Source organism: Crinia signifera, chromosome 2 (genome assembly GCF_055691185.1).
Source record: "Crinia signifera chromosome 2, ASM5569118v1, whole genome shotgun sequence".
NCBI classification, from domain to species: Eukaryota; Metazoa; Chordata; class Amphibia; order Anura; family Myobatrachidae; genus Crinia; species Crinia signifera.
The window spans coordinates 390,628,738-390,644,708 of NC_139218.1; the positions used below are offsets into that span (position 1 = coordinate 390,628,738).

At 45.9% G+C, this 15,971-nt stretch overlaps 1 protein-coding gene across 1 annotated transcript in view; it reads left to right on the forward strand.

Annotated features, from left to right (window-relative positions):
• Window positions 1-14,602, forward strand: part of LOC146058576 (uncharacterized) — an 84,748-nt gene extending 70,146 nt beyond the window's left edge. The window contains exons 13-14 of the mRNA XM_083170855.1: window positions 2,358-3,056; window positions 13,507-14,602. Of these exons, the coding sequence (XP_083026981.1) occupies window positions 2,358-3,056; window positions 13,507-14,309 (1,502 nt within the window). The 3' untranslated portion in view covers window positions 14,310-14,602. The remainder of the gene's footprint in view (window positions 1-2,357; window positions 3,057-13,506) is intronic.
• The last annotated feature ends 1,369 nt before the right edge of the window (window positions 14,603-15,971 follow it).

The window sequence follows — 15,971 nt, forward strand, 5'->3', positions numbered from 1 at the left end:
GGCAGCAGTGGGCAGCTGAACAAAAATGGTATATTTTGACCGCGTACCTCACTTACATGTAAATTAGATGGAGAACATATATAAAGGTTTCTTTTTGTTGAAAAGAAGGGCGTACCCCTACTCACGGTGTAGTCTGTGATATTCAAACCTATAAAGGTTTATTTTATATATGTTTCTCCTTAGTGCAGTTTAGAAGATTGGGTGACGTCAACTGTGTCTCAACAGACCCGATAACTCCAATGCCCCGAAATCCAAAAAAGTGTGGCTGTTCACTCTCCTCTGACAGGATCTACGCATTTCGGTCAGGATGACCTTTATCAAGATGTGTCAGAGTAGAGTGAGAAGCCCATATTTATGTGATGAACAGCCAATAGAGGAAAGGCAGGAAGTGACATGTACAATTTTTCAATATTGTCTATTTTCCATATAATTCACTCTAAATATATATTCCAACCTAGATGTAGGCAGTTTAAATACAACATTCTGTAAAACAATTAGAAATTCGACATATTTAAAATAATTAAAATGTCCACATAGTATATTCATGTTCATAGGCATCCGTTGCCATGGGAACCTGTTTTTCTACATCCGGTCACGGACCTCTTCGTGAGGACTATATAGTGATATATACAAGTTGGTCAAACCTTCCAATGTGTATATTAGATGGTGGACCTGGTGAAACTAGATTAATGCTTGTGGGTCCCGGCGATCGTGAGTCTGTAATGTTTTTTCAAGACTCCGGAAGCACCGCTGACACGCAGCCAGCCGGAAGTGCGGCTCTCTCATAGGCAGACACTGGAACGCAAAGGCGCGTGTCAGTGATGAGGTAGAATAGACTGGCGGGGAAATAGATGGAACGCACACGAGGGTTAGGTGGAACGCACGCCGGGGGATGTGCTGTGTTGTCATCAGCTCCTGATTGAATAATATAGGATAGATCTTCCGGATTAATTCACGGGTCTCCATGGCAACCGGATGTTTCAATATACATGGACTATATATATGGACTAAAGCAGCATCGATCTGACTCTAACTTCACAGATGACTACCTATGCTGTGAGGGCTCTGTGCCTGACAGGCAGACTCCAGCTACATTTGAAGTGCTGCCTTTCTCTCACCCCAGCCTAACTACAATCTGAGGTTTGACACAAGCTCCTAGATAATGTCATTACAAAGGCGTGAACACAACAATGGGGCATGGCCTTGTGGGAGCTAGGACACACCCATTTTCTGCATGGTATCTGCTTTTTGTCTTACCATAATTTTGGTCTCATTGCCTCTGATTGGTTGTCCGCGAGGTCTCTCATGCCAAATGCCACCCAACTCAACTGACAGTTCTCAGGCAGCAGGATCACATACGATACACCAAATGCAGACCTTTTAGCATATATTGTATGTATTGTATGCGATCCCAACCATGGCTGCGAGATCTGACAAATCCTTCTGGCAGCCAGGCAATCGCCGGATCCGATTGGATACACAGGGGACATTGGATCGGACATAAAACACATACGATATGACACAAGTTTAGACTTTGGGTTATAGGGGTATTAAAAGTAAAATGACCATCTCTATTTGTTTAATATCCCCAATGTTTATTCCTAGTAATGAGCTGTAGCATTAAAAGATTTTAAAAGAACCACAGGTGCAGTTAATTGTACTTGTGATTCTGTGAGGAGACCTGACAACATGCACTGTTGGGGGTCCTTAATTACCAAGTTTGGGAACCACTGGACTATAGTGTTAATTAGATGGCTATATGTTCATACATGTTACATAGGTGAGAGGTATTCATTAAAAGACTAAGAAGTGTTTTGTTAGGAAAAACAAAAGTTATAAATGAAGTCTTATACTGTGCAACCCCCAAATCAGCTGGGCCACACCAAGTAGGGGGCCCTGTGCCCCAAACTCATCTCTAAAACTGGCAAACTGTATAAATCTGTAGGACTTCCTGCCAGTGCCTCTCAGTGTGCAGTCTGTGGATGCTGGAGACAAATACTAGTTAAAATCAGGCCAGGTGAGGGGGAGGGGCCACTACAAGCTGAAGGACTCCTGGCCTTTAAATGTTCTATGTACACAATATAGAGTTTGGCGATGCTGCAATAATAGCTTTGGTGTGACACAAGTTCAAGCTGCGCCAGTGTTGATGCTCCTGTAGGCACTTTGACTGCGGCAGGTGGGATGTTCTCTCCTCCGCTGGCACAGCATCGCCGACATCACTGTATTTCTATTTATATACATTTGATGCTTATAAGCTGATGTACATATGTATAACTACACAGAATGTCTCGCACATGATGCTGCGACCCATCCGCTGATGTACAGAGGGTTTATCTCAGTACTTTTGTCCCCAACAGGTCCGCACGCCTCCTCACACTATCCTGAGATGACGCATCAGTGCTCGGAGTGTCAGCAATGTTTCCCTAATCATTCAGCCCTCATCACCCATCAGCAAACGCATAGCGCCAGTAATCTGTATATATGTTCGGTCTGCGGAATGGGTTTCAGCGCCAAACTGGCTCTTACCGCCCACCAGCGATCTCACACCAAGGACAAACGTTTTCACTGCTGTTACTGTGGGAAATCCTTTCATCAGAGCTCAGATCTTCTGTCACATAAGAGGAATCACACCAAGAAGAAGCCATTTTCTTGCACGGAGTGTGGGATGTGTTTTATCAGCAGATCTGCTCTCACCAGACATCAGCGGGTTCACACTGGTGAGAAGCCGTATAAATGCTCGGAATGCAGCAAATGTTTTGCCCAGAAATGTAGCCTGGAGAAGCATCAGCGCATCCACACCGGGGAGAGACCGTTTCCATGCCTGGAGTGCGGGAAATGTTTTATAGACCAATATCGTCTCATCTTACATCAGCGCACTCACACCGGGGAGAGGCCGTACCCATGCATGGAGTGCGACAGATCTTACATTAGCAGATCTGCTTTCGTCAGTCATCTGCAGACTCACACTGGCGAGAAGCCGTTTAAGTGCATGGAATGCGGCAAATGTTTTAACAAAAGATTTTGCCTTGTCACGCACCAGCGCACTCACACCAGATAGAGGCCGCTTGCGTGTTCCCAGTGCGAGTGCTGCTTTTCGGATGGCTCAAGTCTTTGGTGACACAAGTGGGATCACGCTGATGCAGTAGAACTACCTTGTGCCTTGTTGCTGTGCTCTGTCTAGCCATGGCTTACAGCCTGTGACATGGAACGGTCGGTCTTCCACAGCCGCACCTTTCTAGCATAGTTTGGCTGTTCCTCACCCAGTGTTAAACCTACACAGCTGTTTCTGTTTCAGTTAATGACTGTGTTTCTACCTACATATGAAAATGATGATCATCATCACCTGTTTGGTATGATTGGTTCATCATACATTGGACTATGGGCCAGATTCAGAGTTGTATATTTGGGTGTCCGTATTTACCCTGCACAGAAACCAAATAATTAATCCAAATCTATCTCTGCACATGATACATTTGCCCCACCTGCACTGCAGCATTGTTTTGTCCATTAGAGAGAAAATTGTCTTTGTGATCAACTCTGAATTAGGCCCTACATTCCCATACCTCCCAACTGTCACGATTCCGTCGGTAAAGTCCCGATTTTCGGGTCCTGTCCCGACGTCCCACCCGCGGCAGGCATTGTCCCGCTGCGGGGGGGTGGCAGTTGGGAGACCCCCCAATGTAGTAGAATAGACGCTGTGCGCATGCGCACAGCGTCTATTCTCGTATGAAAATGAGGTCGCGGCTAATTAGCATAAGCCGCGCCCTCATTTGCATACGCCACGCCCCCTTTTCGGGCGCTCGCGCGGCTTCGCCGCGCGAGTGTCCCTATTTCTTCACATGAAAAGTTGGGAGGTATGCATTCCTTCCACATCCCTGACTTTGTGCAAGTCTACCTAGAAGAAATGATGCTTTATAGAAGACCAAGTACGGTCACACCAAATATTGGTTTTGATTTAGATTTATCTTCTGTTCATTCACTTTGCTTTTCATTCATTGATAAAAAGAAACTATTAACACTTCTATTTTTGAATGATTTCTTGCTTTGTAGCATTTACACATCTGCCCAAAGTGTTTGCACGATAAATACATTGTTCTCCGCTCAGCAAGAGGCCTTCATTCTTCCAGGTGCTCTGAGATGGTACTGGGCCTTATTTTGTACTTATCAGGTGCGCATGTTGCACTGTTCATTTGTAAACCGGAATAATAAACCATTGTGGTCTGGGCTACCATTCAAAATTGTTGAACCAGTATAAACTGAAGAAGACGGGGTTCTTTACTCCAATGATCCAGAAGTTTCAGTGAACCAGGTACAGACGGAGCTAGAGTATCTTAATCTACGCTGCCTATGGTGCTTGTCCCGACAATGCATTGCAGCGCACCTAGACGCACGGTGGCGCAATAAGCCGCACAGCATGGTGTTTGGCATTACTGGATGAGTGCGATACCAGCGATCATCCACCGCTGCTCATGAGTCAGATGCTTAATGCAATGCTATAGTGAAATAATCCACATTGCGCGTGCGTGAAGTCTCCATTGAAATGCACTATAGCGCAAGAACTACTTTACTGTACTGTTCAGTATGTTAGATAGACATTTTCTGTGAAAATACTATTGCATAGACTGGCTTCTCATTACACTATTTATAATAGGTTTGAGTTTCATTTTTTTATTTTTCCAAGATATGTTTTACAGAGGGTACTTTCAAATGATTAATCTTGCAGAAATTAACAACGAGACCTCATCGCAGTGAGGCATGATTATAACATAACAATGAACTACGTCTGAGTCGTAGGCTGAAACACATATACATAGAATGGAAACCAGCGGAGCATGTAAGTATTTAAAAGGCGTGCTCCATCTCTACATTCAAAGTTGTGCGTGTTGCATTGAGCAGCAAGTGCACTTTATTAATAAGTAATGTTAACTCCTTTAGAGTTGGAACAAAAACTGTATATAATTAGTATCTATAACTAATTTCTATTGTTAAGAGAGGGGGGGAGACAATTTGAGACAAGAGGGTAATAGGGGAAGGATAAAGGAGGGGGGGGGGGGGTCAGCCATCACAGTAGACATTATTATCGGAGGGAGTTACAGAAGTGTGTGTTTGGTCTCATGCAGTGTGTCGTCATAGCAATCATGGATACGTTTGTCACTAAGAGGGAATGGGGTTGGTGGTTTGTGACGTGATTCTAGAGTGAGTGGTGGGTAAGTGGATCTTCATCTGTCGTTATTAAATTCAGCGCCGTCTTCTTCTGAGATTCCGAGATCATCCTCAAATAAGGGGACCATTTTTGAGAAAGAAAATGGGGGAGGTTGAGTTTGATAACAGTATTGAGCGCTTGTCGAATAAGAGAATTTGGTAGAGTCTGGAGTGTAGCTCAGTCAACGTCGGAGAGGCCGGGGTTATCCAGTGTGTCAGGATGAGCTTTTTTGCTAAAGTAAAAATTATCGTGAGTAGGGGGATGTATTGAGAGCAGTTAGATGCAGACGTCCAGTGGTCAAAGCGCAGGCATAAGCATACTTGGGGATCAAGAGGGAGGCGGGTGTCATACATGGAGTTGATGAAGTTCATTACTTTCCTCCAAAATTGCAATATCTTGGAGCAGCTCCATAAGCAGTGATAAAGTTTTGCGTCTGTCATGCCACATTTTGGACATCGACCAGTAGCATCTGGAGACATGTGTTTGGATTGGGCGGGGGCGATGTATAATCTATGAATGGTTTTAAAGTGTACTTCTTGCAAATATGAAGACTGTAGTTGTTTCATCATGGAGGGGATCGCTGAAAGCAGTAGGCACGGATCGGTGAGGTCTGGGATGTCAACTGACCAGGAAAGTGTAGAAGAGGATAGGTTTGTGGGGGTTATGTGGGACAAGAGAATGTCATAAAGGTGCTTCATTTTGACAGTGTGGTTGCGGGAGAGCATAAATATGGGTAGAAGGGGATCCGTATCCTGTGTAGCTATTATTTTAGGTCTGATTGTGTCTAGGAAATGTCTGGCTTGCAGATACATGAAGAACTGGTTATTGGGGAGATCATAAGTAGTTTTTAGAGAAGCAAAGGACAGGGTAATTCCTCCTGGATCAAACATTTTGGTGGCCAGGTCTAATCCCTTGCGCTTCCAGGTGAGGTACTGGGCGTTTTGTAGGGAGGGTCGAAAGGAGGGGTTGCCCCATAATGGAATGAAGAGTGTAATTGAGTGGTCTCTGTGAAGGGAGTTGTTGATTTTGATCCAGGCTTCATAACTGCTACTAAATAATACATGTTCTCTAATGTGAGGGGGGATAAGTTTTCCAGGGGTATGCAGTAATGCAGCAGGTGAGTAGGGAGCAAATAACTTTGCTTCAAGTTCGATATTGGTGTACGTGGAGGTGGATGTTAACCAATCTGAAATTATACGAAAGTGGGCTGACCACGAATATAGCTGAATATTTGGTATGCGGAGTCCTCCATCTGATTTGTTTAGCATGAGTTTGTGTATAGCCATATGGGCTCTCTTACCGTTCCACAGAAATTTAGACATGAGTCTATTTATTGTTAGAATATCGGTTTTGGGGACAGTACACGGAAGGAGTTGTAGGAGGTACAATATCTTCGGGAAAATGACAGATTTTAGGACTGTGGCTCTATTTAGAAGAGATATGGGTCATCCTTCTAGTTGCGTTTTAATGGAGGATAGCATGGGTGTGAAGTTTATTTTATATAGGGAGTGGAGTTTTTGGGGGATAAGTACACCAAGGTACTTTAGGCTGGTATGTTGTAGTTTAAATTGGGACAGGGTTGGATGAGATATTATGTCTGGGGTGATGGGAGAGAGCGGGAGGATTTCAGACTTAGTGATGTTAATTTTGTATCCTGATATAGGGCTATAAGAGGAGATGATATCCATGATTGCTGGGATAGAGGTGAGAGAGTTTGAGACTAGCAGGATCATGTCGTCCGCGAAGAGTTCGAGTTTTAGTTCTATTGCACTGACCATGATTCCTGTGTATTTTGTAGATGCTCTAAGTGCCATAGCTAAAGGTTCCAGGGCGATTGCGAAGAGGAGGAGGGAAAGAGGGCAGCCATGCCTAGTTCCTCTAGTAATCGGGAATGGGGGCGATAAGAAACCGTTACAGGCTATTTGGGAAGATGATGATTTATATAATGTCTGGAGGAATGAAATGAATTGGGGGGGGGGGGGGGGAGACCGAATTTCGACATGGTGTTAAAAAGATGTGGCCATAAAACAAGGTCAAAAGCCTTTTCTGCATCAAGGGATAAAATTAAATCTAGGGAAGAGGAAGTAGAGGTTTGATATTGGGTTTGGATAGCAGCTAGGATTTTTCGTATGTTTTTGACGGGGTATCTACCTGATATGAAGCCTGCTTGGTCTGGGTGTATGATATGGGGGAGAATGAGGGCTAATCTATCTGCTAGGATTTTTGTCAGGAGTTTGTAGTCACAGTTGAGTAGAGATATCGGACGATAAGATCCCGGGTGCGATAAATCCCTGCCTGCCTTGGGTAATACCTTTATTATGGCTGAGTTGAAGTGAAACGGGGTTTCATTGTTTTGCAATATGTAATTGAATACTGAGACTAATATTGGGGCCATTTTGTCTATATGGGTACGATAGAAATCTCCAGTGTATCCGTCAGGGCCTGGGGCTTTTGCTGGTTTTAGGTGTTTAATCGCTTTCGTTACTTCCTCTAAGGTAATGGGAGTCACTAAGTTTCCTAGAAGCTGTTGTGGAGGTTGAGGATAATTCAGAGAGGACCATCGGTTGAGATAGAAGGGTCAACTGTAGTGGGAGTGGATTGGGAGAAGGATTCGTTATAGATTGAGGAGTAAAATTGAGCCATAACGTGGGAGATCTGGGTATTTGAAGTAGTCAGTGTACCATCTGGAAGCTTTAGGGGGTGAACTATCATGGGGGCTCTGGAGGAATTAAGGATGTTGGTTAGAAGTTTGCTGGTTTTGTTGCCAAACTTATGGTATTTATAGTTAGCTGAGAATTGGATTTTGTCCACCATGTTTTGCAAGGTTTCATCTACAAGTGCTTTATCATGTAGATATTTGGTTTTAAGAGCTAGGGATGGGTGAGTCGTGTACGCTGAGTAGGAGTTAGTGAGAGCTTCCTGTTGGAAGAGGTAGGACTTAGTGTATTGTTTTTTTAGGGCGGTTTCAAATGTAATGATAGCTCCTCGAAGAACTGCCTTAGCCGACATCCAGTAAATGGCTGGGTTTTCGGACAGTGTATGTAGGTTGTGCGTGTCAGGTTTTTAAGAGAAAGGTTTGGAATTTGGGGGAGTGTATGAGGTGTGTTGGGAAGCGCCAGGATTTGTAAGTGGAGGATTCTTTGGATATTTTCAGCAAAATGGAAATAAGGGCATGGTCTGATAGTATGATAGGGTGTATTTGGGAGTCACTAAGCTGGGAGAATAGAGAGATAGATATGCAAATGAAGTCTATACGAGAAAAGGTCTTGTGGGCTGCCGAAATACATGTATATTCTTTGAGAGTCGGATGGAGTGCTCTCCATGAGTCGACAAGTTGTAGGGAGTTGAGTATGAACGGGATGCCTAAATTAGGTAATTTTCTATTATGACTGGATGTGTTAGATCTATCTAGGATAGGATGGGAGGTAAGATTAAAGTCTCCACATAGAATTAGTGAGGTCGAGGCGTGTGGCATGAGGAGGCTTATAATTTTCTTGTAAAAGGGTTTGGAATAGTTGTTCGGGGCGTATACCGAGCACAGGGTATAATCTGTGCCCTGGATTGAGCAGTGTACTACTAGATATCTGCCCTCTGGGTCTGGGGTAATCGAGTTGACTGATATTTGGAGTGATTTTGATGCCAAAATGACAATGCCCCTTGCTTTGCTATTGTATGGTGCCGAGGCAATTACTGACCACTGGAACATCTGCAGTTTGGTGATTTCAGAGGGGAGGAGGTGAGTCTCTTAAAGACAAACTATATCAAGAGCTTGTTTGCGTAAGTATAAAAGTACTTTCCTGCGTTTTACTGGAGAATGGAAGCCTCCGACGTTGAAAGAGCCCAGCTTGAGGTCAGTCATATAGGAATGGGAGAAAGATCCATCTGGTTTCCTTCAGTTGGTTCGTGGGATATACTGCGTGGTCTGGGCTGGGAAAAGGAGGATGAGAGGAAAGTGGGGGAGGGGAGGACAAAACAACACAAGACATAGAACCTGTAGAACATAGGAAAGTTAGTACGATCAACATACTATACTCCTTCGAACCAATATGGGCATTCCGGGAGCAGTAATAGTGAAACATTTCAATGTAATACTTCTAGAAATAGGGTCAGAATTCTTATAAAACTCGGTGGGGTGATAACTAACGGTACACTGCAAGCTTGTGACCCATTTGTGTCCTGGGTATTTCCCTGAGATGGGCTTTCCAAATATATAAAAACTGAGGAAAGGCTTCCTAACAGGGTAATGCAAGGGATAGGGGAGGGGAGTGGGGGGGGGGGGGAGAGAGGTAAATATAAATTTGGCAACTATGCGTCTAGTTATCCCTGCACAATCATCGTGGAAATTAACAGGAAGTGTCTAATTAGAGATTTGATCACTAGAGGATATATGCATATAGAGAGTTCGCATTCACTAAGTCATTAAGGGTATACAGGATTAGTTGGGGAGTTAGATGGGTTGTACATTACTGTACTAGTGGTATGTCCATGGGGGATCAGCGTTGAAGCATGAGGAAGGATCAGCAATCAGAGGGTTATTCAGGGCTGTCCATGATGTCCGTAGCATCTGGGTGGAAGTGTTCTTTGAGGAACTCACGCGCGTCATCGGGCGTTGAGAAATCGTAGTGGGTGTCGTTCAGGAAAATCCTCAATCTCGCTGGGTACATTAGGGCAAATCTGTGCTTTTCTGCAACTAGCGCCGAGCAGATGGGGGAAAAAGCTCTGCGCGCTTTCGATAGTTCGACTGAAAAGTCTTGGAATAGTCTCAGGACATTACCTTCCCATTTCAGGGTTTGGACTTTGCGGGACGCTTTCCAGAACGAGAGCTTATGCACATAACTGAGGCATTTAAATAGAACTGCACGCGCTCGCTTGTCGTGTGATTTTGGTGGAGGGCCCACCCTGTGCACCCGTTCTACTACGAGGCCTTTACATTCTTCCTGGATGCCCAGTAGTTGAGGCAGGGTAGTGGTGACAAATGATTCTAGTTCAGGGCCTTTAACAGTTTCAGGCAATCCCACTACTCTAATGTTATTGCGCCTGGATCTGTTTTCGGCATCGTCTATTCTATTCCAGAGTTGATCTTTCTCCTTTTGGAGCCTCAGAATGTCTTTCTGAGCATTATGTAAATCATGGGAGATTGCTCCTATGTTTTGTTCATTATCTGTTACCCTCACCGTCAGGTGTTGTAGCTGTTGGGTTATCTCTGTAACCGCCTTATTGAGAAGCGGTGTCATGGCTGCAGATATGACATCCACTATGTCTCTATATGTAACTAGGGCCTCAGGGTCGCGGGGTACCTGTGTGTTGCCTGGAGCTTCGAGAGTGCCAGCAGTTTTCTTAGATGCTGGGGGTTGCGGTGCTGAGCCCGGAGCCGGCGCCATCTTGGATTCGGCACGGCGTTTCTCCTGTCGCGGCGTGTGCGCCTGGGGGAGGCTGCTGCCGGCTAGAAGTTTCTCCATCGGGGTCAGGGGAGTGTTAGGAAGCCTCCGGTATCAGTAGTGGAGCGGGGAGTTGCCCGGAATGTTGGCGGTGAGCGGGTCAGTAAGCGGAGCTGTGCGCTCACGCTGCTGCTTGCATGACACCGGAACCGGAAGCCCTCACTATTTATAATAGGTTATCAGGATAAGGAGCGAGTCTACAGTATGGTTGAAGTACTGTACATACTGTAGGCCAGACTCGGATTAACAAAATGGGATAGGTTACACTTGTGCAAGGGTACTGCTATATGTGCGTCTCATTACACTACACTGGTTATACTCAGAATTATGCTACAGTATGAATGACCTACAGTACGAGCAGCACAGACTCAAGCACCGAGTGGTTTAACAAAATGGCTACTGGGTTTCAGCCAGGGCTTCATGGGAGCTGACATCTATGGAGCTATTGACGGCATAGTGGAACTGCTGGGTTTCAGCCAGGGCTTTCTCCTTCCCTGAGAGACTGCTCTTTTCACAGAGAAGGAGGCCGGCGTAAATGAACTGCTGATACAGCACTTCAGTCGCTTTGCCTAGGGGAAGACACTATAGAGAGAGCACGAGTTCTGTACAGTATGTTAGAGAGTTCACTACTACACTATGCTGTGGATTGTGCGTATTGAGATGCTCGAAAAGTTAGTTATGGAAACCGTTTTTATTCTTCACTCCATGGGCGACACAGGGCTGACCCAGGGTAGTAGAATTGGGGGAAGGACCTGGCATCAAACAGGTTAAATTTTCTCCCCTCTACTCTGCCCATGGCAGACAGCTTTCAGTTTGGTGCCGGCAGGAGCTAGATGCACCTTTCTATAGTGGGGGGCTGCTCTAAGCAGCCTGTTCTTATATTTATTTGTATCTTATTTTTTACACTGCTTGGCAGTGGTGGATCCCCTCTGCATTTCTGGCGCTGTGAGGAGTTCATCTTCCATGGGGGATCTCTGTCAGCAGGGGGAGGTAGGCTCTCCCCGTTACCCTCTTCCCCGGCCTTGTGGCTCCTTCCCACTGCAGGGTTCCCACTCCCTCTCTCACACAGAACCTTCTGCGGCACTTCTGGAGAGTTGGGATTGCTGCCCCTGTGTGCCTCTCCTCTATTAAGGTCAGGTCATACTGTTTTGCTCATACCAGCCTCTGATGTGGTTATTTAAACCGTCTAGTTGCAGATAAGGTAGATACACTGCGCTTGCCTGTTGTTGGTCAGTTTGGAGCCTGGCACTGCTTAGCCTGACCCTTTCGATTCAATGCCAGTAGATAGATGGGCTTATACACTGCCAGTGTGTGCGGAGTGTTAGATAATGTGTGAAACGTCAGTAATTGTGTGTGCAAAGAAGGAAATAATCATGAGCACGTTGCAGGTTCATTTACTTAATGCAAATGTATACAGCAGAAAAAGTATCAAAACAAAAAATGGGCATAGTGTCTGTTAAACAAAATGGGAAGGTGGGGGAAGTTCCTTAGATTCCCCTCAGATGTGGGGTTCCCGGATGTCTTTGGGGATTTCACTGCAGTGTTGCCTCAGGGGGATTCCCAGTAGTAGTTCAGACGGTCCTTTAGGGATCCCTTCACAATCCCATAGGTTCCTCACCTGGAGCCTATGGTCCCCCTCAGCGATTTGCAGTGTAAAGATAAGTTGGGGAGCTATTGCGGAACTCAGCAATAGTCGCTCAGGCCCTGCGTAAATAGGCGGATTCTGTTGCTAGTGGTTTCCTGTGGGTACCCCCATATGCAGAACTATTATGGTGACGAACACTACGCATTGCCTTTTTTTGGAGTGAAGCAGCATTAATGTGACTCTAACTTCACAGATGACTACCCATGCCATGAGGGCTCTGTGCCTGACAGGCAGACTCCAACTACATTTGAAGTACTGCCTTTCTCTCACCCCCAGCCTACAATCTGAGGATTGACACAAGGTCGTGCTCCTAGATAATGTCATTACAAAGGCGTGAACACAAAATATGTGGCATGGCCTAGGGCCAGCTAGACCACAACCCATTTTAAAAATTTGGCGTGGCCTTGTGGGAGCTAGGACACGCCCATTGTCTGCATGGTATCTGCTCTTTGTCTTGCCATAAAAAAATTTGGGCTCATTGCTTCTGATCTCGCCCAACTCAACTGCAGTTCTTGGATCGCACACCAAATGAAGTCTTTTTACCATACAATGGGGCAGATGTATTAAGCCTTAACAAGAGATAAATGCAAGGGTGATAAAGAGAGATAAACGCCCAGCCAATCAGCTCCTTACTGCCATGAAACAGGTTGTGTTTGAAAAAAGTCAGTAAGGAGCTGATTGGCTGGATGCTTATCTCTCCTTATCACCCTTGCATTTATCTCTTGTTCAGGCTTAATTCATCTGCCCCAATGTATTGTATGCGGTCCCAGCCATGGCTGCGAGATCTGACAAATGAAGTCTTATACTGTGCAACACCAAATCAGCTGGGCCACACCAAGTAGGGGGCCCCGTGCCCCAAACTCCTCTCTAAAACGGACAAATTGTATAAATCTGTAGGACTCCTTGTCAGTGCCTCTGTGTGCACTCTGTGGATGCTGGAGACCAATACTAGTTAAAAACAGGCCAGGTGGGGAGGGGGGGGGGGGGGGGGGGCAGCGCCATGCCACTCCAAGCTGAAGGACTCCTGGCCTTTAAATGTTCTATGTACACAATATAGAGTTTGGCGATGCTGCAATAATAGCTTTGGTGTGCGACAAGTTCAAGTTGTGTCGATGGTCCTGTGGGCACTTTGACTGCGGCAGGTGGGATGTTCTCTCCCCCGCTGGCACAGCATCGCCGACATTACTAATTTCTATTTATATACATTTGATGCTTATAAGCTGATGTACATATGTATAACTACACAGAATGTCTCACACATGATGACGCGACCCATCCGCTGATGTACAGAGGGTTTATCTCAGTACTTTTGTCCCCAACAGGTCCGCACGCCTCCTCACACTATCCTGAGATGACGCATCAGTGCTCGGAGTGTCAGCAATGTTTCCCTAATCATTCAGCCCTCATCACCCATCAGCAAACGCATAGCGCCAGTAATCTGTATAGGTGCTCGGTCTGCAAAATGAGTTTCAGCGCCAAACTGGCTCTTACCGCCCACCAGCTATGTCACACCGAGGACAAACCTTTTCACTGCTCTTTCTGTGGGAAATCCTTTCATCAGAGCTCAGATCTCCTGTCACATGAGAGGTATCACACCAAGAAGAAGCCATTTTCTTGCACGGAGTGTGGGATGTGTTTTATCAGCAGATCTGCTCTCATCAGACATCAGCGGGTTCACACTGGCGAGAAGCCGTATAAATGCTCGGAATGCAGCAAATGTTTTGCCCAGAAATGTGGCCTGGAGAAGCATCAGCGCATCCACACCGGGGAGAGGCCGTATCCATGCCTGGAGTGCGGGAAATGTTTTAAAGACCATTATGGTCGCGTAATACATCATCGCACTCACACCGGGGAGAGGCCGTACCCATGCATGGAGTGCGACAGATCTTACATTAGCAGATCTGCTCTCGTCATTCATCTGCAGACTCACACTGGCGAGAAGCCGCTTAAGTGCTTGGAATGCGGCAAATGTTTTAACAAGAGATTTAGCCTTGTCGAGCATCAGCGCACTCACACCAGATAGAGGCCGCTTGTGTGTTCCCAGTGCGACTGCTGCTTTTCGGATGGCTCAAGTCTTTGGTGACACAAGTGGGATCACGCTGATGCAGTAGAACTACCTTGTGTCTTGTTGCTGTGCTCTGTCTAGCCATGGCTTAGAGCAGGGGTGTCAAACTCAAATTCATCGGGGGCCGCATCAGCAGTTTGGTCACCCTCAAAGGGCCGCTGTATAATAATAATGCAATGACACCACAGGCTGCTCCCGCTGTATAATAATAAGGCAATGACACCACAGGCTGCTCCCGCTGTATAATAATAATGCAATGACACCACAGGCTGCTCCCGCTGTATAATAATAATGCAATGACAGCACAGGCTGCTCCCGCTGTATAATAATAATGCAATGACACCACAGGCTGCTCCCGCTGTATAATAATAATGCAATGACACCACAGGCTGCTCCCGCTGTCTAATATAACAATAGTAATGCCATGACACAAATTATTATACAGGGGGAGCAGCCTGTGGTGTCATTGCATTATTATTATACAGAGGGAGCAGCCTATGGTGTCATGGCATTACTTTTATATTATATAGGGGGAGCAGCCTGTGGCGTCATGGCATTATTATTATACAGGGGAAGCAGCCTGTGGTGTCATGGCATAATGCCATGACACCACAGGCTGCTCCCCCTGTACAATAATAATGCCATGACATCACAGGCTGCTCCCCCTGTACAATAATAATGACACCACAGGCTGCTCCCCCTGTATAATATAAAAGTAATGCCATGACACCACCACCAGATATATAGTTTTTTTATGTAACTTACTGTATTTTATCCCTCAGGCTCCTTTACTGCTGCTGTGGCTCTAGTAATTTCAATTCCACTCTCTGCGCCGCGGCCTGTCCTGCTGCGGCCCCCCGACTCGGCCTGCCTTCCTTCCTCTCTGCAGGCGCATGGGTGGGAGGCGTCATCGTCATGACGTCCCCACCCAGCATCTGCCACTGCCTCGATAAGAGGGAACAGGCTGCCGGGCCCTCCTCCACGTAGCCGTGGAGGCCGGCGGCCATGTTCCTGTGGCTGCAGACATCTTAAAAGACCACAGGAACATGGCCGCCGGCAGTGAAAAAAAAACCTCTCAAAAAAGATCTTAAAAAAGAAAATAAAAGGTGAAGGCTGGCGGCTGCGCAGGCCACATGACGAGGTCTGTCGGGCCGGATTTGGCCCGCGGGCCTTGTGTTTGACACCCGTGGCTTAGAGCCTGTGACATGGAACGGCCGGTCTTCCACAACCGCACCTTTCTAGCATAGTTTGGCTGTTCCTCACCCAGTGTTAAACCTACACAGCTGTTTCTGTTTCAGTTAATGACTGTGTTTCAACCTACATATGAAAATGATGATCATCATCACCTGTTTGGTATGATTGGTTTATCATACACTGGACTATGGGCCAGATTCAGATTCGATAGCAATTTTTTTCTGTAATGTTGCGCTGCAGGTGGGGCAAATGTAACGTGTGCAGAGAGTTTTATAGTTGGGTGTCTTTACCCTGCACAGAAACCAAATAATTAATCCAAATCTATCTCTGCACATGTTACATTTGCCCCACCTGCACTGCAGCATTGTTTAGTCCATAAGAGAAAAAAAATGTGTTTGTGATTGACTCTGAATAAGGTCCTACATT